Source organism: Aulonocara stuartgranti (genome assembly GCF_965226115.1).
Source record: "Aulonocara stuartgranti genome assembly, chromosome: 11".
In the NCBI taxonomy this organism is placed as follows: domain Eukaryota; kingdom Metazoa; phylum Chordata; class Actinopteri; order Cichliformes; family Cichlidae; genus Aulonocara; species Aulonocara stuartgranti.
This window is the reverse complement of record NC_138947.1, coordinates 10,724,604-10,748,314: the sequence shown is the minus strand read 5'-3', so window position 1 is coordinate 10,748,314 and position 23,711 is coordinate 10,724,604. Positions and strand designations below refer to the sequence as shown.

General features: G+C 41.5%; 1 protein-coding gene across 4 annotated transcripts; it reads left to right on the top strand.

Annotated features, from left to right (window-relative positions):
- The first annotated feature begins 440 nt into the window (after positions 1–440).
- setd2 (SET domain containing 2, histone lysine methyltransferase) lies at positions 441–22,988 on the top strand. Of its 4 annotated transcripts, XM_082550315.1 has the most exons (23): positions 970–1,083; positions 2,267–2,388; positions 3,037–3,077; positions 7,878–7,899; positions 8,022–11,986; positions 12,099–12,230; positions 12,411–12,539; positions 12,767–12,890; positions 12,991–13,068; positions 13,161–13,258; positions 13,397–13,529; positions 14,567–14,701; positions 14,796–14,924; positions 15,012–16,082; positions 16,204–16,252; positions 16,331–16,610; positions 16,729–17,458; positions 17,850–17,972; positions 18,367–18,503; positions 18,602–18,713; positions 20,194–20,268; positions 20,444–20,545; positions 21,123–22,988. In XM_082550315.1, exons 5-23 carry the CDS (start codon positions 8,079–8,081, stop codon positions 21,282–21,284), a joined length of 7,707 nt encoding a protein of 2,568 aa, XP_082406441.1. In that variant the 5' UTR covers positions 970–1,083; positions 2,267–2,388; positions 3,037–3,077; positions 7,878–7,899; positions 8,022–8,078; the 3' UTR covers positions 21,285–22,988. The 4 variants fall into 4 exon arrangements, with proteins under 4 accessions (XP_082406439.1, XP_082406438.1, XP_082406441.1 ...); XM_082550313.1 differs by lacking the exons at positions 970–1,083; positions 3,037–3,077 and adding an exon at positions 441–893; XM_082550314.1 differs by lacking the exon at positions 3,037–3,077.
- The last annotated feature ends 723 nt before the right edge of the window (positions 22,989–23,711 follow it).

The following is a 23,711-nucleotide window of genomic DNA, read 5'->3' as shown; positions in this document are numbered from 1 at the left end:
TAAATGACAGAAGAAAAGTTTTACAATATTTACAATTTTCAGGTTACTACAAAAATGTACAAATTAACTTAGGAATTTACAGTAAAGAATGTGCAAATAGCAGAAGAGATTATAAAGATAAGGATTATAAATTATAGGAATTATAGGATTATAGGAAATGTGTGGTGACGTGTGTGAGAGTCCAGTCCTACACAATGACTACCTCCACAATCACATTAGTGCAGTTCAAATTGTTCCAGTGGATGACAAAAAAACTGAATAGGCAGCACAAAAAGTAATCAATCAAATAATAGACTATGATAAACAACATCAAATAAATGAAGCATGAAGTATAATGTTTATCAAAGGACCAAGGTCTCTGTTATTGAGATTTTAATCACTGTGTGATGCTCTCTAACAAGGCCTGCCTTTTTGAAATTTTAACTGGTTGTTTGACTCGTAGGAGCCGCAGTGCGCTCCGGGGTTCGCGCCAGCTGTGCACCCATATCATGTGATGCTGAACAGAGAAGCCTCAGAAACAGAGGCACTCGATTAGTGGCTGATACAAATAAAAAGTGGCTAAAACACATGCTCAAAAGACTTCGTTGGGGGATCAGACTGTTAGTCTTGTCATTTTAAACACTTCCCGAGGCGCTGCATTCGCTATCATTTGTGTTTTAGAGCTCTCCCACAACTCTTCGCTAACTATGTGAGCGCATTCTGGCTCGGTCGTACCACCATTCACCCATGCTGAAGCTAGGGCGCAGCAGTAGCGGAGCCAGTGAGCCGACGACCATTTCCGACAGCTCCGTATGGATTTAACGTCGGTATACGTTGCTGCCTGATGTTTTAGAAAGCCGATCACCGGTGATTTCGAAGATGGGGGATCCCTGTGACCTTAAACACTTCGTAAAGTGAGTACTTCGTGAGCATGTCCCGGTTGTTTAGCGGGTCCTTATTTCTGGTGAAACCACCTTACTACAAAACAAAACATTAGCTATCATGCTAGCAAAGCCGGGTCACAGACTCCACTATAGGGGTCCATTGTATCCTAAAATAGAAGTGAATGTCATATATTTTCTTCCGTGTCAAAAAACTACAAAGGTAAGGTGCTCACACTGTCGAAAAAACCCCCATTATTCTGAGTGAACACACCAGGTAAAGCTCAAAGTATAACAAGTTTACGACAGCCACGTTAGCCTACAGAGCGAGGCAAAGCTAACACAGCTAGTGTTAGCTGCTGATGCTAGCCCTTTACAGAAGCAAATGTGATTGTTCAACCCCCTGACAGGCACCCGAAAACACACTAAAAGCCTTACTTCTAGCATGTCAAAGTACACAACTGTTTGCTAGCCGACAGTAATAGCCTACGTTATACACAAGGAATATGCTCCTGCTGTCTTTAAAGACGGCCCATGAAATCTCTGCTAACCTACCCAAGCTAGCTCAGCTATTATATTTTTTAGCAAATTATCATCACGGTCTAATAACTAAGGTATGACGTGTTTTCTGCCTTCTCAGTGTTAGTGTAAGCAATCCTTAAAAAATAGCAGACTAAATTATTTGCTTTAGAACAATAATTTAGCTAGTTCTAGAAGTGGCTGTCTTTTTAAAGGCCATGTTTTGGCTGCATACACTCACTGCACAGGCCATGCTTAAGTGTAGTTACTCAGTTTGCATTCAGTCACGATTTGTTTGTCCCATTACAGTGTCGATGTGGTCATTCACATAAATCGTTGTTCTGCAAACAGCATTTTGTTTTATGTAGTCCGCATGCTTGTCTTTGCCGTGTCTAATAATCAGCTGCATCTTCTAATGCCCGCCCTGCATCCATCCATGTTTTTCCATTTATCTTCGACCATGAAACTTGCTGTTAATAAACAATTGGCGAACGTAACTTCCTATATGTTGATCAGCTGAAGCAACAACAGTGGAAATTTACAGCCAAATGTACTTAAATTGGGGGGAGGGGGTCCATGTCTAATGGGAGTAAGACGAGGTACGGCCACATTGCATCGATAGATAACAGAAAGGAAGGCGGGTCTGCAGAAGTCGTTACTGTGCAACGCTTTAATGCATGTGACACAATGTGCTTTCTGACGTTGTGTGCTGAATATACAATGTGTGTTGGACAACAGAGACAAACTGTGAAATACTGCAGTTATTGTGTCATTAGCAGGAACTTTACTGAGATTTTAATGGTGTCAAAAGTGTACAAGTTCCTGAGTGATTAGCTGTTGTGGATACAGAGAGACTTAGTTCATTGCTTTGTCTTTCTTTTTGTCAGGTGTGGCGTCACTTTGGAGGGCTCATTTCTCTGATTTGGATTATTCTTGGCCAGCAGCCCCTTCAGGCCTACTAATCCTAGACGAATTTCTCTATGGACGCTCTGCACAAGTCAGAGATCAGGTATTAGACAGCAGAAAATGTAGAATGCTTACCAAGTTGTGTTATGTTTATGAATATAGTCTGGCACGCTACTTTTAAAACATTTTGACTTCTACGTCAACCCATCCACCGCCATGTTATTGTTCATATAAAGAGCTTCTTTTTTTTTTTTTTAATTTAAGCACTAAAGTGTCTTATGCAACTCATAAGTTCTGTGCTTTTTCCACATCCTTTCATCTGTTTATTTATTAATTGTCAGTCATTGTCTAGATGGTGTGTTTTTTGTAGTTCATACACAGTTCCTTAAAGTTTGTTGTGGTAATACAGGACAGTAAAAGCAGAAAAAAACAAACAAGTCATATATATATATATATCGAACAAATTGAATAGAAATTGTTACCTGAAGATGTATTTTTTTTTTAACCATATATTTTTCATTTTCTTTTTATAATTTATTTATCAGCTTAAAAGATTAGATGCTTGTAAATTACAATTACAAAAAAATTACAAGAAAGCTGTTTGCAAAGGGAAAGATATTCATTGAAACCTGTGTTATAATCTTTTTTTTAATTGATTGCCCTTATTGATTCCAGATTCAATCTTTACAGGGAAAAAAGTAGTCCTACACATGTTTTTAGCATCAGTGTAACTGATTTATTATCTTTTCAGTGCAGAGACAGAGTAGAAAATATGGCTTGGATTTGACTGAGGTGAGCAAAAACTCCACTCTTTGTTATTATTTTGTTTTTTGTTTTTCTTTGTAACGGGCAACTGTAAGGAATACATGGCAGCACTAATTAATGAAAAATGATTGGCTTGGAAGCATTTAATTCCAATGGAGCTAATGGGGTTATTTGGAAGCAGTTCTTAACAGGAACCAGTTGTTATTCCCCATTCTTGCATTTCATAGCTCTTTCTGTATTACTGAATGTCCCAGCGCATGTGTCTCAGTTTGAAGGTCACAGGAGAAAAAAAAGAAAATTGAAATCCTAAAGGAATAAATGACCCATTTTTCCCATCACCCATATCAAGCTTTGCCCAAAGAAAACAGACACATTTTATTAAAAGTAGAAAGGGAATAAAAAGTCACACATTAAGTTTTCTTATATGTTGACCGCTTTTATTTCTTTGCTTTTATTGTTGTTTTGGAACACCAGTTACCAGTCTCAGTAAAGACAGTAAAGATATATAACAGCAACATGGCGATGAGAAAAGAATGCCCAATGGTGTGCCAAACCCCTTGTTCTGTAGTCTATGCCACTGAAACAGGAGTTGCATACCAGTCGCCCCTTTTCACTCTCAGTGTCATTGTATGTGAGCTCTATTTATTTAAGTTCAGGGTTAGAAATGAATATGAATCCATTTAGTAGAACGTAATTATTTCAGAACAAGTTTCGAAACATTTAAATTCATGGACATTCCACAATTATCTTACCAACTGTTATTCTTTTCGGTGTTTCTATTGAAAGAGTGATGAAAGAAACTCGTACTGCCAGAAAAAAATCTTACTTGCAGTAAAAAGGGGAGAAATCTGAATGCTTTGTCCTTCGGTATGGTAAAGCACAGAATACACTGTGTAAAGGGCCTATTAGACCCGCCGTTGTCACCCTTGTCAATGGTGACGCGCACCATAAGTGACGTCATATCCGCATAGGCGAGCTGCGCTTTGGTGTCGTTTCAGTTAGCCGTGGACTTCTTAGGTTTTTCTAACCCTTGTGTAGTTGGGGGCAGCCAGATTGAAGACACACGTTTTCAATGGTCATGGGTCTTATCGGCATTTCAGTGATTTATCAGTGCAGGAGCTCAGAGATTTGGAAAGTTGAGACTTTCTGGAGAAAGTATTCCCCTTTCGTCGTCTTTTACTCCCATACCAATGCTGTCGTATAGGCTTTGTCTGTGTGGCAGCACCTGTCGTTCAGGAGAATACTGCAGTGAATCTGGTGCCCCCTCAGTGCTGGTGTAAATGGTGACAGGGCTGTGGTGACGTCATGTTTGGCTTGCGACATAACCAGTGGGGGCCTAAAGATGGATGTGGGTCAGCCCACAAGAGCATCACAGCTAGATATAATAAGGCCTGCATATTTAAAAAAAAAAAAAAAAAAAAAAAGTTTGAAAAGTGAATCCTAAATATTTTTTGTTCTGGTCTTCACTGAAATATCCACTTATTTCATTCAGCTCTAAGAATGTGTGGTAGCCGTAGCGCTTTGTTTTGGTTGAGAAGTGGTGTTGAGAAGTGGTGTTATGCAATGCTGGATCACTTTTGGAAGTTCAGAGAGAGTTGAACTTTTATTTATGTCTGACAGAAATCATTTCGAAATAAGCAGGAAATGTAAACAATAGAGGCAGGAATCACCAGACACTCCACTATACAGTATTATCACAATACTTCACTCATGATACAATATTTTTGTGATTATTATTTTTTTTTTTTTAATTTTGCGAAATTCTGAGCATTGCAATAATATATATTGTTAGTTTTCATAATTTTTAAACTGCGAATGATGTCCTCAAAGTTAAACTTTGTCAATATCTGTTTCATCCACTAAGATAAAGTTGTCTCACTTCAATTTCTCCAAAAGTTGATTCTGTTCATCTGGACGTAGCGTTTTCAGTGGGAGAAACTTTCCGTCACTCATTCAAGTGACTTCTTCAGTCTCAGCTGACTGCAGGTTTCCCCAATTTTATAAACAGTATATTTGCATAATAACTGAAACCAGCCCACTGAAGGAACACTGAGCTGGTTCCGTCAGTTTTTCAAAGAAAAACCAGTCAGACCGTTGTCTGTCAGTCTGCAATTGAATGAGGGCAAGCTGGCATTTGCATGCAATCTGTTTCTGATAATACAGGAATTAGTTGTGATCAAATAATGTTGAAAATCATATGTGTTGCTGTCTGCATCGATATCGTCTGCATCTTGTTGTAATATTCCCAGAGTATTTGAATTTATCTAATAAAAAAATTGCTATTTGCTGTTCTTGTGTTGATACAATTAGGGCTGGGCCATATTATACCGTTCACGGTAATACCGGTATAATGTTAGGCAACGATAGGAAAATGAAATATCGCGATAGAATGGGAGTAAAACGCGCATGCGCGGTGCCTTTGTTTTCATACGCACATGGCCGATTGTTGAGTGAAACAGATGAACCAGAATTGGTTTGTAAAAACGGTGCAACTTCCGTGATGTGGAACTGGTTTGGTGTTTGTCTGTCAGATACACAACAAAGCACATTTTTTGCAGAACATGCAAGCGGCCGTTGTTATTGTCATATTTGTCGGACTAAGATGCTCTTAAATCTGGGAGTAATCTGGGTCCTAAACTCCGTATGCTTCAGGTCAAACAACACTGCAGCATCACTTAGAGTTAAAAACTGTCTAAATTCTTTCATCTTTAATAAAACGATCAGCATTGCTGCTTTACCAGGTGTAACTATAAAGTTTAACTTCCAGGCATCCATGAAAACAAAAGTTATTACATTTAACGGAGTTAGACGTTAGCAGGAAGCTAGCGGAAGTTAGCTCGCTAGTTTCGCTAGTTACCTAAGCATGATATTGCATGTTCTGACTGAGAGATTTCTGAAAAAAATCAAACGTACAGCTCTGCTATCACTTCCAACATAAATGAAGACAGGAAACTAAACAGCAGTGATGTTTGTAGGGTTACTGAAGTTGGGCTAGCTGGTATATAATGATGTGCTACGTGATCGCTAGCGACACAGCTATGTTAGCATAACATAAACAGTGAAGCTGGAGGACGAACACTAACACTTTTCCACTTATAAAAGTTAACGTGAAGGTTCTTCATGGTTAGAGACAAATGCAATCGCATGGCAGGATGCTGTAAACGGACCAAACTTCAGTCAGGAGAACAACTGAGATAATCCATCCACAATGCGAGGTTAGTCATTAATATACTGCAACAACATGGGAACAGAGCAGCTGCCAGAGAATTCAACATTAATGAATCAATGGTACAGAAGTGGAGGAAGCAAGAAGAATGAGTTTAATAAAGTTTGATTTATCTGACTGCTTTGTTTCGCTTAATGTGCCTTATAATCCCGTGCACCTTATGGACCGAAAAATGCGTACTGCACACTGCAGTTTAATGTTGCAAAGCACCTCTTTTTAACTTCAGTGGATATTATACATGGTTATGCTCAGGATATGTCAGCCCATTTCTACTGGAAATGCCTTTTGGTTAAACTTTCAGCAAGGAATTTGCATTTGCACTGTTACATTTTTATAAAGCTTTAATGTACATAAAAACCAGCTTCTTGTTTAAGTGAAAATAAATGGAAGGTTGTCTTTTTGCGCTAGTAATGTTGTGGAGTTGTATTTTGTCTCGCATCAATTATATCATCGGTTATATCGTTATCGCAAATTTTCAAATATATATCGTGATAAATATTTTTGGCCATATCGCCCTGCTCTAGATACAATGTCACCAAGCAAAATGACAATACTATGCTGTATCAATTTTTTCCCTAGCAAAAAACTAAAACCTTTAAAACTGATCTTGCAAGTTAGTCAGCTTTTAGTAATCTGATTGAACATGCAGTTTTTTTGTTAGCTTTTCTAGTTTTTCTCTGCATAGTAGCTCATTGTTCTGCCCTCAGAGTAACAGGCTCAGAGGCTGAATGTCTGTTCTGTTCATCTGGTTGTAGTTTGCATGCTCATACCATGTTTGCATGGGTACGTTCCAACTATGTCACATTCTTCTACACCAAAGGCATCTTTATAAGGAATTTGGAATTATATAGACATAATATATATATGTATATACTTATGTGAGAATTAGGCATCCAAAAGACAGTGCATTTAGATAAAATGTAACTTTCCTCAGAAATGTTATTGTATTCAACATCACATGCTGAAGTTTATTTTTTGCTTAGCAGGCTTCCTCAAACTTTGGTGGGTTTGAGGAAACCTATTTAAAGTTGATCTGAGCAGTTATGTAATGTAAAGCAATTTCCTGTCGTGTCCCCCCCCCCCCCCCTTAGATGTATGTGACATGTCTAGGTCAGTTAACCTGACAGTCTCAGCACTTCCATTTCATTTATTTATCGGTGAAATCCATTACTGCCTAACACTGTTTGCCACTAGTAGTCTAAACACATATGATCACATGGCTGCCGTAAGCTAATTCCCTGTCCGCTATATTTAAAATGTTAAAATGAAACTTGAGTCTGTTTATTTCTGTCTGTTTATTAATTTAACTCTGATAGAAATCAGAAGTGTTAATACACTTGGCATAGCATTCCCTTTGAACTTGAGAATATTGGGCAATGAGTGAAAGATACTGAACCACTGTTTCAGATTGGGCAACAGTTGTTTTGAAGTCATTTGTCATTAGTCCAGAGAACATTTTCAGGTAAATGTTTACATCCGCAGGTTTACCCTGATAATTTTGGCTTTAATCTTAAAGTTTCTTTTCTTTACTTTTACGATTGTAAATTAATTTCTGACTTTCCTTTCTTCTACTTTCCCATATTGCTCTTATGTAAATCCAGAGAGGAAGGGAGTGGTGCATCGGTAAGTTAACTAAATATAATTAATGACTATAAATATCTGCGGTCTTATCAGCATTTTACAGCCTTTTTTATTATATAAAAGAACTGAGGCAGCACGTTTATGTGTTTTCTCTTGTATTGTAGGTAAAGGTGGAGGGCCTGTCTAAAGCAGCTCTAATCAAAAGCCTGTCTCCCAGAGTCATGCTGTCCAACCACCTTTTGCCTAAAGGGACCAAGATGAAGGTCAACTTAGAAGATCAGGGTCGTCAGAAAGTGTCCTTCAGCTTCTCACAGACAAAGAAGCCACTCCAAAGCTCGTTCTTCATCCCTCCCAGTCCTGATAAGTCAGATCCTCATGCTGCCTCGTCACAGTCAACCTCCGAAAAACCTGGAAAGAGTGCAGACAGCAAAACTGAGCAAAGGCAGACACCCTTGGTGCCAGTATCAAAAACAGAGACACCTCAGACGCCAGTCCCCACAGCTACTAAAGTGAAAATGATGCATTTCAAGAAGCAAATTCTTAATGACTCTGTGACTGAAGAGAAACAGTCAGTTATGCCAGAAGAGCCGCACACCTCTCTATTTCAGAATGAACTCCCAGCACCCCAGAGTCTCATCAGCACCTGTCCCTCTGAAAGTGCTCACACTGAAACCTCTGAGACGAGAGAAACCTCAAGCCTCAAGAAACCAGCTGCCTCCTCAGGAAAAGATGGGGAGACATCCAGCAGTACTGAGCAGGATGAAAAGATACACAAAAGGAAAACCAGGTCACAGTCAGATAGTGCCCCCCCTGGCTCCGAATCTGATGGAGATTCAGCCCAGATGTCTTCCAGCCACAAATCAGTTGATTCCAAAAGTAAAACAAACTCTGACAGCAGAAGTAAAGATGTAAGAAAATCTTCTTCTGGTTCACATGCAGAGGAAAGGGAAAAAAGTTTCTCAAAGCGCTCAGAGAATTACGAAAGGTCGTCTAGTTACTCGAAATCAGACCGTGATTCCAGACACACATCTTCACGCTCATCCCGATCAGAGAAAGATCGCCGAAGGTCCAGATCTAGATCACGGTCTAGATCAAGAGGTTCTCGAACAAGTTCTTCACACTCCAGATCAGACAGAATTAGAAGTGACAGAGGATCGCGCTCTGAAAGGTCCTACTATCATGAATCAGACCGGAGATCGCACAGGAGTTCTCCACGCAGGGATAGAAGACGTTCTCGCTCTCGGACTGACAGAACTCGGGACAGTTCCGACTCTGAAGATGACCACAGAAAAACAAGGTCGAGGACAAGTGACAACAGTAGGTCATCTAACCACTCAAGCTCACATAAGGAGTCAAAATCATCATCCTACTCAAAATCTGAAAAAACCTCAAAATCTGTAGATTCACCTCACTTTTCAGAGTTGGATAAAAGAACACAGTCTTCAAAGTCTGAAAGGATTACAAAGCGGTTATCGGACTCTGATACCCTACGCAAGTGTTCTCCTGATCTGGACTCCAGTCACCGTAAATCTAGCAGCCATCATAAGTCAGAGGCCAACAATAAATCTTCATCTTCCAGTAGTTACACACACTCTCAGACACATGAAAAACGGCAAAAAAGCAGCCCCAGTGACTCTGAAACGGATCATAAGGGCAAATTACAGTCATCCAACAGAAGCTCCAGCTCCTTGGAGAACTGTAAAAACTCTCAAAAGAAAAGCAGTAGACCAGAGTCGAAACAGGTCCCCTCTAGATCTTCTGTGAAATCTTCTGGGCAAGATAGACAATCAGATGATTTATTTCATAGCCCTGGAAAAGCACCATCTTGTGCAACCACAACAGAATCATTTTCTCAGAGTTCAAAAGAAAAATCCGATTCCCAACCGGTTGAAAATGAAAATGGCAATAAAGATGAAAAGGAGGTGGGGTCTTGTGGTGAGGGTTTGCAAGAACTGTCACTTAAGACAGAAGCAAAATCAGGTCTTGAAATGGAAAATAACATTGCCTCTGATGTCACTTACAGCGAGAGCCTAAAGCATGTAAACTCTACTCTGGAAAACGTGTCTAATGTGAAGGATAGCCTTTCCTCTAATGATCCAACACATGTGAACTCAAATGCATCTGTCGTAAATTTATGTAGTGGTAATGACAGTACAATGTGCAATAAGGACGAGGAAATTTTTTACTGTTCAACTGGGCCAGAGTCTGTACTTCATTCAGTGGATAAAGCTGTCACAGAGGCTGTCCAGCAAAACACTAAACCAGAAAATGTTGAGCTGGATGAAGCTCAGCCAGTCAGTAAAGAGTCTGACACAAATTTGCCAGTCAAATCTGATTCATCTTGTCTTCAGTCTGAGAATCCGCCAGAGTCACTACCTACCGATGTAAAAAAGGGCAGCTGTAGTACCCGAAAGTCACGGTGGGATATTGTTGGGCAGGATTCCTCAGAGAGTGAAAATTCACAGAGAACTGTTTGTGTAGAGAGTAAACTATTAAATACTGTTAAAAAGGTGATCTCTGTCAAAAAAATAGAGTTCTCTAAAGATAATGCTCAACAAGACTGTGATATTAAAGATGATATTCAGCAGGAAGCTGGAACACATTCCAGACTGGTAAGGCAGACGGAGATCTCAAAGCAGGAAGTCCAATCAGAGAGCACACCCGTGACCTTTAATTGCAAAGACCAAAGTGAGCCTTCGCAAGCCAGCACCAGCAATGACCACTGTGACTCCAAACTGTCTGCTTCTCAAAAGTCAAACACAGATCAGCCACTGCACATAAATGACAAGATACAGATCAACTCGGCAGCAACAGCACAGCACTCAAATGAGGAAAATTCCGAAAACAAATCCAAGGACAGTGCTAGCAAGAGCAAACTGAGTAAGAGAATGTCTCCCAGTCAGGATGCGTCAGGACAGAGTGAGGCCAGTGATAGCGATAACTCAGAGTATGACTCTGATTGCGACGAGGCTATAAAACAGTTGCACTCTGTAGTAGTGGTGCCAAAGAATTCTTGTCTAACAATGAATACAGAGGAGAGGGGACCTTTGAATATTTTACAACAGCAGAATGCCTTAGCAGCTGAAAAACATATTAGTGAACCCCCAAATCAAGTTAGCCAACAGAAAAAACAACCCACAACACAGACCGGTATAAGCGATTCACTCAGTAATAGTACATTGTGTCAGTCCCAGAGCAATATGATTGATAGCACCAGTCACTCAGAGGCCTCCACCTCCATCAGTACCCAACCTTATACTGCTGGTCATACCAGTTCCCATGCAAGTGTCACAGATTCCACCCCCATGCGTGATAATTCCAAACAGTGTGAGCAAGGGCACAAACAACATGATGTGAGCAACAGAGGAGATCGGACGCACGTGCATTACCAACAAGATCATTTCTCCAGGGCTGACAATATTAATGAGAAGCATGAATTCAACCTGGGTTGGGATTTCTCACAACCAGAACAGCCTACTAGTACGTACCAGCAGCCTGATAGCAGCCACGGGCCTCAGTTAACAAACACTAAACTGTCAGGATCTTTTTCCAAGGAACAAGAACACAGACCAAGTACTGCTTCCTGTATCCAGCAGTCGCAAAACATGCAGACAAGCAGAAAAAACTACCTCCATGCAAATGTCATTGATCAGGATCCTTCAGGCGAAATTCAACCCGACTCCCTCACTAATGATCATGACGACTTCAGTGGGGATAAATCATCAAGTTGTAGCAAAACGGCTTTTGAGGGCAGTGGGCCTAACACTCAAGGGTCATCAAGCTTTGTACAAGGTCATGAAATAAGCAGCAATAGCAGGGGTTCTGCTGTACCCGACCCCTCTAGAGAAGACAGTTTTAGGCCCCACAGAGGAAGGGGCCCTCCCAAGAAAAGGCGTCCAGAGATAGAGTCCGATTCAGACAACGAGGCAGAGGCTGGCCCTGCAGCTAAAAGGGACCGTCAAGGAGATACTGAAGTCTCTAAAGAAACTCTTGTAAAATCTGCAGCGGACCGTCCATCACTCACTCTGCAGGACTTTCAAGATGCAAATAGATGGAAAGAGTTTGCCAAGTCTAAAAAGATGCCTCCGTACTTTGACTTGATTGAGGAGAACTTGTACCTAACAGAAAGGTAAGATGATTCCCGTCAGAGAATCAAGTTTGTTTGTGAAGAGTAACTTCCTAGCAAAATGTTGAATTATTTTCAGACTTGATCTTTGAAAGTTTTAAAATGTAATTTGCAGGAAAAAAAGCAAATCTCATCGAGATATTAAACGAATGCAGTGTGAGTGCCCGGTGCTACCCAGAGAGGACCGAGCAAGGGGCGTACTAGCATGCGGAGATGACTGTTTAAACCGGCTGCTGATGATTGAGTGGTAAGTGTAATAAAGGTTATTGAACCGCTGGCATCTTTTACATCAATAAATATTTTACAACTTTCCTTAATTAAGAACCTGGAAATCCATAGTTTTTTAAGCACCTTTTCTGTTTTGTTAATCAAATCTTTTTACGTCTTTCTCGTAACATCTTTTTTCCATGTGATTTTTTTTTCTTAGTTCGTCACGGTGCCTGAATGGAGCCTACTGCTCTAATCGCCGCTTTCAGATGAAACAACATGCCGACTTTGATGTGATCCTTACAGAAGACAAGGGCTGGGGACTACGGGCAGCTAAAGACTTGGCATCGTAAGACACTTATTGGTTTTTAATAGAACGCTGTGAAATAATTTTTAGAAAATAACATTCAGTAGTTGACAAAAGAGGCTCTCTGTTTCACTGCATAACGATAGAACAAGGCCTAGACAGTGCTTCCTAAGAGGTTATAAGATCTGACTTATACTAGATAAAAATGCATGTGGAAAGAAAAAACAACAGTGGTGATATATGTGAAACTGCTTTTGTTGTTTTCTTAGAAACACCTTTGTACTGGAATACTGCGGTGAGGTTTTGGACCACAAAGAGTTCAAAACAAGGGTGAAAGAGTACGCTCGCAATAAGAACATCCACTACTATTTTATGTCTCTGAAGAATAACGAGGTAAGTGATGATTTAACACATCAAATGCCGTCTGTAAATGGTTTTAATGGTTATTTGTGGTGGCTGGAAGAAACGGCTGACGCTGTACTGCCTCTCTCAGATTATTGATGCAACGCTGAAGGGTAATTGCTCTCGGTTCATGAACCACAGCTGCGAGCCCAACTGTGAAACCCAAAAGGTACGGTGGCAAAATAAAACTCTTTGGCGTATCCTTTTAGTTTCTTTTACTTTTTTGTTTTGTTTTTTTATTTAATTTTTTAATCGTTTCAGTGGACAGTCAACGGTCAGCTTCGAGTTGGGTTCTTCACCACCAAGGCTGTTACTGCAGGAACTGAGCTCACGTTTGACTACCAGTTTCAGAGATATGGGTACGGTTCCTGCGCGGTTACTGTATTTTTGTGTTCGACGTATAATATATGAATAGACTCAAAAAGAAAGACTGGTTAACCTTTTCATCGAATGGTTTAGCAGTGGTGGTTTCATCTCTGTTTAATTGTACCCTGCAGGAAAGAAGCACAGAAATGCTTCTGTGGAGCACCCAGCTGCAGAGGCTTCCTGGGTGGGGAGAACAGAGTTAGTGTTCGAGCAGCTGGTGGGAAGATGAAGAAAGACCGCAGTCGAAAGAGTGCTCTCACAACGGTCGGTTCTTTTAGTAATATTTAAAGGTCTTAAGGCATTTCTTTTAAGTGTAGCTTTAACAGGTTTGCATGGAGGCCGGCACTTTAGTGACTGATACACAACAACTAAGAGAGGGAAAGACTTACAAATTTGTATAAATTGAGTGCTGAGAACTGTTAAGCTGCATACACTGCTGTGTGCAACTGTTATTTTCCTCTTCTTAATAATCAGGTACATAAACCTGTTAGAAAATATTCATGCAAAATCAATCATATCAGAAAAGGCAACAGAAGCTGTGAACTCATTAACTGTTCCGTTTTTAAAAAGTTTACACAATAAAAGTGCAAAAAATGTTATCTTTCTTTTCCTTTTGATCACTATAATAAGTAACTGCTTTAGCAATATAGTGAAAATGTGTTAGTAATGTACCAGAACTTCAGGATATTTGACTACTTGGTATTCACAGCCTCATTTACAGGGTAATTGTAGTGGTCTTTGAAGTCATAGTGTTAAAGTTACAGTAGAGGATTCATAACAGCCTGTATTACAATGCCTGTACTTGCTTCTTAGATTAGATCTGTTTGTTTCAAGCTTATTATTTTTTTAATATTTAGACACTGCTGGAATATCTCTGCATAATTTGTAGTTCAGTTTTTATACTTGTCTTATATTGCATGTCAGTAGACACTCTGAAACTAACTGTTTTAGCTACCCTCCTTTTAAGGCCACCCTCAATTTAAGCTGGAATTCTTCAGAGTGCCTCACCCCTCATTTTGAACAGCAGGTTGATGGGGCAGAGCCAGAACTGTGTGCCTTGATATCCCCTCCCTTTGACGTCAAACGGAGCCAGAAATGGGGGGGGGAATGAGCTTTTAGAACAGCCCAAGCATTTTGACTCACTGTGATTACTTGCACAGTACATAAGTTGACCTTTATTATTTGAAACTTTGTCCTTGTGTAATATGAGAAGCCATCATTGTAACTACAGGCTGTATACACGGAGTGTTTTAAATGCCAAAATGTATCTTCACTCTTGTTTCTATGCTGTCCTTTCACAGGTCGATGAAGAGCTGGAGGCATTACTAGAGAATGGCGAAGGCTTATACGATGAGAAACAGGTGGTGTCTCTCTGCAGACTGATGGTCCGAGTGGAAACGATGGAACAGAAACTCATCTGTCTAAAGCTCATACAAGTATGACTAGATCTGTGAATACGTTGTCTATATTGTTGATTTTTTTTTTTATCTTCTTTTTTAGGTTATAACATGTTATGTTTGTTTTGTACAGGATACACAAAATCCATCATGCTTGAAGCAGTTCTTAGACCACCATGGATTGTCTTTGCTCTGGATTTTCATGGTGGAGCTTTCCGAAGCTAAAGGCAACAGTGCCAACAACATCAAACTGCAATTACAGGTGAGATATGTCAAAATGTTATCATATATCACTGTATGGCCCATACACAGCCACTTGCTGTTTGACCAGCGATTGCCTTGTTTGCAGATCATGAAGACCCTCAGTGTGCTGCCCATCTCAACTAAGAACATGTTGGAGGAGAGCAGAGTCCTGACCTTCATTCAGCGGTGGGCTCAGACAAAAACTCTTCCTCAGCAGACTGAGATGGATGGTTACTCTAGTGAGAACACCTCCCGTGCCCAAACTCCCCTCAACACTCCTGATGGTTCCTCCGCTAAAATGGGACCAGAACTAGATAGTGACACGTCCAAGCCTGCTGTGTACAGACGCCTTAAAATCATCAGCGAAAACAGTCTGGACAGCGCTCTTTCTGATGCTAGCAAAGCATCCGATGGGAAAGAGGAAGAGGAGGAGGAGGATGATGAGGAAGATGATGAAAATTCACGTGCAGGACTTCCTGAAGGAAAGCAGTTGAAGCCAGACACACCGGTGGACGCTGCAGATCCAACCACAGATTCAGCGGAAGAGTTGGGAAAAGAAGTCATAGGAGAGAAACAGGAAGAGGCAGCGATGACTTCAAGCAGTGAACCTCAACCTCCAACTGAAGAGGTGAAGGAAAAACCTGATTTGGTTGTGGAAGAGGACTCCGATATAAAAGAAGTCAAAAGTGAAGATCAGGCAGATGAGCTGGAACCAGCAAAAGAGCCAGTTGAAACACAAGAGAGTGGGAAGCCTCAAGATACCCAATCAGTGACAGAAAATGCAGAATTAGAAGAAGGCCAGCCCAGTGTTAAAGTCCATGAGCCAGAGACCCAATCTAGTCAAACGGGTGTTGCTGATGCTCCACCTGAGCAGCCTTCAGAGACTATGGAATCCCAGACAGAGGCTGAAGAGGCTAAGAAAACACTGCCTAGCAGTGAGCCACACAGTGGTGAACCAACCACTGATGTTCCACCTATCGCTGAAGCCCCGGAGGCCACAATTCCCTCAGCGGTCACAGCAACCCCTGTGGATCCATCAGTGATAGGGACGCCTTCTCAAGATGAAGAGGAAGGTGTCTCAGATGTGGAGAGTGAGAGGAGTCAGGAACCACAGCTCAGTGTTTTCGACATTAGTGGCATGGCTGCTAGGCTTCTAGAAAGCTGGAAGGATCTAAAGGTATATTCATAAGTTGTCGCCTTCAAAGGAAAATAGATAAACATGTATAAAATGTGTATCATCCAAATGTTTGCGATGCTCTCATCATTGTATTCCAAAGTCAAAGTTCTGTTATTTTCAGGAGGTGTACAGGATACCAAAGAAGACTCAAGTAGATAAGGAAGGAAGAGGTACGGTTACCTCGAAGTTTATGTTTGGCTTGAAACATTATTTGCATAACTTTTAATATAATTAGATTTTTCTGGCAGATCGCAGCCGAGATCGAGATACATCTTTCACGCCACGCACCACGTCAGGAAGCCGAGAACGTGAACGGGAGCGAGAGAAGGAGAGGGAACGGGACAGGGATCGAGATTGGGACAGAGACAGGGATCGAGATTGGGACAGAGACAGGGATCGAGATTGGGACAGAGACAGGGACCGCGATCGAGGCTCTGAGAAAACTCCGCGCAGCTCTGAGCGACGGAGGAGACGCTCGCCATCTCCACCTTCATCCTACGAGAGGAGCAGCCGACGCACTGAGGAACGGTAGGAATTTGTGTTATTTGTTGATTGTGTCCTCGAATCATAGTGTTTTTTTCTTTTCCCAAACTCTCCTAGTGAAGGTTTGGTACTCAGCTGTCCTCATGTTCTCTGAATTGTGAAGGTTTGATCCATCTAACAGCAGCAAGACACCAAGAGGAGTTGGTGGCAAGGAGCGCAACAAACTGTCCACAGAGGAGCGCAGGAAGCTGTTTGAACAGGAGGTTGCCCAGCGGGAAGCACAGAAGCAGCAACAGCTTCAACAACAGCAGCAGCAGCTCCAGTCTTTGGCTTATGACCCGGCTCTAGCCTATGCCTCCAGCCCTGGTTTCATCATGTACCCACCTGGATATCCCATCCAGACTTTTGTGGATCCTTCCAACCCCAATGCGGGCAAAGTACTTCTCCCAACACCTACAGTGGAGCCGAGTCTCAACTATGAACAGACTCCACCCCAGCGTCTCGTCTCAGATCTAGGACTGACCTCTCCATCTTCCACTCCCCAAACCACTCCAGTCACCAATCTCCCTCAGCACGTCACTACCGCAAACCTTGCCTCTGGCAACCCTCAGCACTATGCCCAGCCAACTGTAGCAACCCAGGATGCAGGCGTAGCTGTCCTGTCGGTACCAGCCCAGTCTGCCCCTCAGGTACAGGGCCAACAGAGCTACACCACTCTCTGGGACCCCACCACTCAGCAGGCAGTGACTGTGCAGACACAACCTGCACAGCAGTATGCCACAGCCCCGGGACAGGGTCAGACTCCCACAGCTATCTATTATCAGGGCCAGCCTTGCCAAACAATCTACAGCATCCCTGCTCCCTACCCCCAGACCAACACTCCAGTCATACAGGTAATCTTCTTGCTCTGGTCATATACAAATGTCCATTTTACCTTTCTTAGATTTGCTCATTGCCCACGTTTGATTTTTGTGTAATTTTTATAAATAACCTACATTATGATATACAAGAGATAACTCCTTGATATAGAAAAAAGTGAATGTTAATATCTTTATTGTGATTGAACTGTATGAAAATACAAGACAGTCTTTTAAAAGATGGTTAATAAAGGAAATTATGTTTTTCCTGACCAATCTGTAGTATATTTTTGACCCAAATTCGATGGGGGTTGGGAAAACTAAGCTCATAATTCAGAGGAGGATATTTTATTTTATTCCTTAAAAAAGAAAAAAGAGGTTCTGAACGTCTGTAAGACTGCCATCTAATTGTGCTTTGTTTTTGAAGGCATACACTGATCCCACAGCCAGCTACCTACATGGCCAGCCGGTATATCCTGGTCAGCAGGGAGTGGTGGTGCAGCAGGGAGGCACAGTCACCACCATTGTAACATCTCAAACTGTTCAGCAGGTAACAGACAAGACGTAAAACAGGGATATTATAAGGCAGTTGAGTTTGTGGTTTTGAACAAGCCCTATTGTCGTGGCCACAAGGGGGTGGTATAGATCTGAATTATGCATCTGTCCCTTTTAATATGAGACAGAGTCCAGCTAAATGGGTCCCATTTGTTTATAAGAATGTAAACACGTATGACTTCAAACTACAGTTGTTATAGTGACAAATTTAAGTTGTTACATAATGGCCATATACATTAGAAATTAGATGTCAATTTGTTTTGTTTTTGTTTTTAAATGAAAGCTGTGTCAGTAATTTTTGATCTCTTTTTAAACACATTAAAGTGAAGCTGTATGTGTATATTTTGTGATCCTCCTATACTAAGTTTAAAACTTATTTTCTTCTCCAGGAAATGATTGTGCCCAACAGTGTGATAGACCTGCCTCCACCTTCTCCCCCTAAACCCAAAACTATCGTCCTACCTCCCAACTGGAAAGTGGCTCGGGACCCTGAAGGCAAAATTTACTACTACCATATTGTTACAAGGTTAGTAAAACTGTGTTGCAGGGGTGTTTTGTGTGTGTGCCTCAGTAAAGTCCTCACAAGCATATTGCGTTTCATTTATTTATTTATTTTCCCTTTAGGCAAACACAGTGGGATCCACCAACCTGGGAAGGAAATAGTGACAACACTAGTGTGGACCATGAATCAGAGATGGACCTGGGAACACCCACCTATGATGAAAATCCTTCCAAAGTGAGCTTTTGACATTGATTACTCTTCACTGAAAGATTTTTAAAAAGTTAACTGTTGTGATCTAATCTTAGGTGGGTGGTCAGAAACAGCGGGTTTTAGTAACAGTCTTCACAGAGTGGAAAAGTATCTCTGCATTCCTTCGTTTGACAATGAGAAAGAATCCACATTACTTTTTCGTTAGTTCCCCTGAAAGTTTGCGCTTGGATGCAAAACACGATTATAGTGTTTGCTCCTTGAGGTAATTGAAGATGCTGCACCAGTGATTACTTTCAGCTGTTTCTCAACTAAGAAAAAAAGAAGAAGAAGAAGAAAAGCCTTCAGCACAACACCACGTTCTGTCGAGTCTTATAAACTTGGCGGCGACTACACCTCTCAAAATGGCTTCATCGCACTCTACAGAGAGACAGAAATTTTAAGAGTGTGTCTAAACGCCCCGCCCCCTGCTCAGCTGTCTGTCCTTTAGCCTCAAGGCTAAAGAGGAGGCGATGCCTAAGCTCATCTCCTCTCTTCTGCTTCCTTTGTTTTCCCCTTTCATTTTTTATCCTGTCTTTAAAGATAATGGAAACCATGTGGGAGATTTAGCCTTCATTTATTTGCAGTTTGGGGTTTTACGCTTTAACTGCATAACTGTCTCTTTGAAAGACTTGCACAGTGACGGACATGCAACCCACAGCAAAGGTAGACGTGAGAGTCGGTGGAAGTTTATTTGTAAATTTTGTCATTTTAAGTGGTGACAGTACAGAGACGCACCATCGTGTAGGAGGTCACAAGTCTTAAGTGTTGTCTGCATGCAAAACCCCAGAAATGAGACCACGCATCATCCGGGCAAACTCGACTCACGAGATACAACAGCTGAGAAGACACACACTGACACGCATACAGAGATTCCTTGATTTATTCGTAGGGTGTGTTGGTTCATTTAACAAACAAGACTGAGGTGAAACATCCATGTTGTTCAATAATCCAAGAACAGCTACATGTGTGTGAGCTGTAGGCTTTAGACAATGGTGGTGCCGACTTCCAGGGCTCAAAACTATGACACATGCTTTAGCCTTGCAAAGCATTCTGTCTCACTGTCTGGATTCCTCCTCTGTGTGTGCGGCTGTGTGTGTGTGTGTGTGTGAATCCTTTATGCTTGTTCTTGATACTCACCGCTTCATAGTGGGTGTAGGCAGTTAACTGCTGCCTGCTTGGCTTTGCTGTGGAAGGCTGCGGCCAGAGAGGAAGCGGCACCCTGGCAGGATATCCCTGCGTTGTTTCAAATAGCTGGTGAACAGGTGCTGCATTTACTCCCTACTGACCTCAGTAGCTGTCGTTGCAACTTGTAGGAATGTTTTAATTAAGCTAAGCTAGGGTTGGGTTTGCAGCATAGAAAAATCAGTTTGCAAAGTGGCGTGCTAATTCTGGTCCGCAACATTTCAGAGTTATATTTGTCCACAAACAAGCCTGTTAATGAGTTTCTCTTATGATGACGTTGTAGTTTTCCACAAAGACGGCTGAAGCAGACACTTCCAGTGAACTCGCTAAGAAAAGTAAAGAGACCTTTCGCAAGGAGGTGAGTCAGAGTTTCCACAAACTGTGTTAAGAGCAATGTTTTTAACTCCTTTTTTAAACATATACAGTGTCTGCACTTCGATCTGCATGGTCGTGAATCTGTCCGGCCATTTCTGTTTTGTTTTTGTTTTTTTAATTCTGTACATTACTTAACTTTATACCTGTTTGTTAATCAGATGTCACAGTTCATAGTGCAATGCTTGAATCCTTATCGAAAGCCAGACTGCAAATCTGGACGCATCAGCAACACAGAAGACTTCAAACACCTGGCTAGAAAGGTAACCGTGTTCATACATGGATTAAGTTTTCCACAAAGCAAACGTTTCTTTCTTTCCTAGTGTGGTCACGGCACAGTGAGGATGCTGGTCAGCATTTAATGTAAACAAAGTTTTCAAAGTTTCCTTCAAACTATTACTAAATAATTAAACTCCCACGATTTCGGCATCCAGCCAAATGTTTTTGTGTTCTGCCTCCAGAACAAATGTTGTACATGCTAGCTATTATCACTGTCTCTTTTGTTTTAGCTCCTTCTCAAAAGCTGTTTTCAACCAGCATCTCTTCAAAGGGCGGTGGGGGTTTTTTTCCATTATGATTCTCAGTAGGTCCATGGATAGTGCATGTGAGTGGTTTGCCACTCGAACATACCAGGACTCTGAGGACATGGGCGCAGTAAACAGAAAGACGACTTAGGCTTCACCCATTTAAAGACTGCAGCATTGTATTATGTCAAATTATAAAGAGCAAAGTCACTAAAGGGGATTAACCACTCTACCGCAACTTCAATATCAGTTTATTGTAGACTTGAGGGCAAGAATGAATGCCTAACTCTTTCCTCACTTCTGCTCTGTCTTCTAGCTAACTCACGGAGTTATGAATAAGGAGTTGAAAGCTTGCAAGAATCCCGAGGACCTCGAGTGCAATGAAAATGTGAAGCACAAGACCAAGGAATACATCAAAAAGTACATGCAGCGATTCGGCGCCGTGTACAGACCCAAGGAGGACACAGAGGTGTATTGAAGCATTTCAGGCCACAGATGTTATACTTTGCTCTGCGCTAACACAGGAGAAGCACAGATTTGCCTTTCCATTCACTCCCACATGTACGAACTGTCCAGCCTGAACAGTGAAGTAGTTTCTTTATTTCTATTTATGTCTACGAATTGCACTGCTGAAGTTCTCCAGGCCCTGCGGATCGCACAGGAGCCCCGATATACGGACTCTGGGAGACTTGGTTGTTGATGACCAACCCAAGACTCCAGGTGCAGTGTTCTCAGACGATGACACTGAGGGGTGCTACAGAGACTGTTTTCACTGACTGTTTTATTTTTTAGCGTTTTTGTGTTTTTTTTTTCATTTGCGGCTCTTAAAAGTTCCTCAGATGATCACCTCAATTCCAGTTTTTAAACTGTTATATCCCTGAATGAGGATCATTCACAGGAATCAGCTTTGGTATCACATTTATCAAAGTTTTGTTGTTACTTTCCACTGTTTAAAAAAAAAAAAAATTTAAAAAAAAGGATCCGTGCCCGAACAGTCGAGTTCTCCCTCCCCAGCCTCCTTTTTCTCCCCCCTCTGTACACGCTTCAGCCCCCCTGCCACTGACCATATCTGGTGCTGCTTTTAAATGGGCTGTGGAGGTCCAAGCTTCCACTCCTGCAAACCCTGCCTTCTTAACCACAAGACTTTGGAGCCTCTGTTGTTTTATGAATGCATGATGTAACCTGAGGTCAGAGTGATCCTTATGGAAATCCCTACATTTTCCACATCTTCTTACTTCAAGTAATCTTCCCTCACGGGGATGAGCTTTTTGCTCACGGTATACTGAGGGATCAATCGGTGGCAATCAGGCTGGCGAAAAGGAGTTAGCGGTCAATCTTTTCTTGACTTTTATCAGTTAATGTGTAATAATGGGAGCAGGGTTTGAATGCTATGTTTGACATGCTGTTTAGGTGTGTGTCCAGTTACTTCCCCACCCCCTCGTTTCTTGTCCGGCCCCACTTCCTCAACTTGTTCTGCCCGATTTCCTCTTCTTGCAGGAATGATTCTGAGAATGAAGGTCGTAGCATTGCAGTTTTAACCATTTCTAAACATCCCACATGTTCAGTCTTTTTACCACTCTTAGTCCTAGCAAGACATTTGAGACACTTTGGTCGACAAACTGTCGCTCATTAATTTCTGAGATTTTTACAGTTGGCACTAAAAGTTGTTTCTTTAGCATTAGGTCATCGATTTTACATCGCATAAAATTGCATTAAAAAGAATTCCAACATATGTACATTGCTTTATATGTGAATATACTGAATAATAGTTTTTTGGAATGCTTAATTAAGCCGACACTTTGTAAATGGAATATGATTTGGTGATTAAAAGTGTAAATATTGTGTAAAATTACCAAAGCTGTATGCAGGAGAGTAGGGTGATGGAGCACAGTGAGCCCCCCATCCTCACCAGCTTAGTCCTCCTGATGCAGTTCCCATATCAGTCAGTGAAACTTAGGAGCCCACTGACTCACAGCCAATTTATTTTAATGAAGTGGCCAGGGAGATGTTCATGTGTTTTTGTTTTTTAGTTGTTATTGTTGGTGGTGTTTCTTTTTTTTAATTATTATTTTTCTATGTACAAATTAAATTTCACCCAACTCTACTGTAAGTATTGTGTAAGCACATTGTCATACCGAGTGTAAAAACATTTTAAAGATAATAAACTTTTTTTGTAAAATCACATCAATTTTTTTTCCTGCGGTGCAGTTCAGTTAGGTTCGTTTGAGCATCAATTAAATAGACCAGAATATCTCTAAGCAAATGTGACTGCCTTGTGCTTCATGATTAACAGCGTCGCGCACACCCAATCCCATTTTTAGATCTGCTCCCGCCTCTAATAAAGGGTGCACATGGCACGAATGCCACTACGACACTTTCGCACAGCACTGAGCCAGATGTTCGGCCCCGCTAAAAGGGAAAAAAGTATGGACTGCCTTCATTAGATACATTCAGTGTGCTCTAAATATGGAGAGCTGTGAGGAGTAGAAAGAGGCGCTGCTGTGCTTCCCCTCTCTCTTCTGGGTCCCAACCCCACCCCACCCCCTTTCCAGTGTATGCACATTCCGCAGCCTCATGCCAGTGTGCTCCAGACCGCAGTTAAGCAGTCCCTTCTGGAGTGTGTGACGGCATGTAACGCTGCTCTAGGCCATGCACGATGCCTGCTCCCACTTAGGACTGTAGGCAAAGAGATCATTAACAGATCCGAGTTCACGGCAGAAGGGGAGGAGGAATGAGAGATGGTGTCTCGGTGAGAAACAGAAAACTGCTCCTCCAGAAGATTTAAGATTATTTTGGTTTCGCCCTCAAATTATTAAATACCTCTTAAATGATTTCCCCTCAGGGTTTTGGACAGGAAACGTCCTCATACACTAAATCCCTTGAAGAGAAGTAGTTTATTCCATGT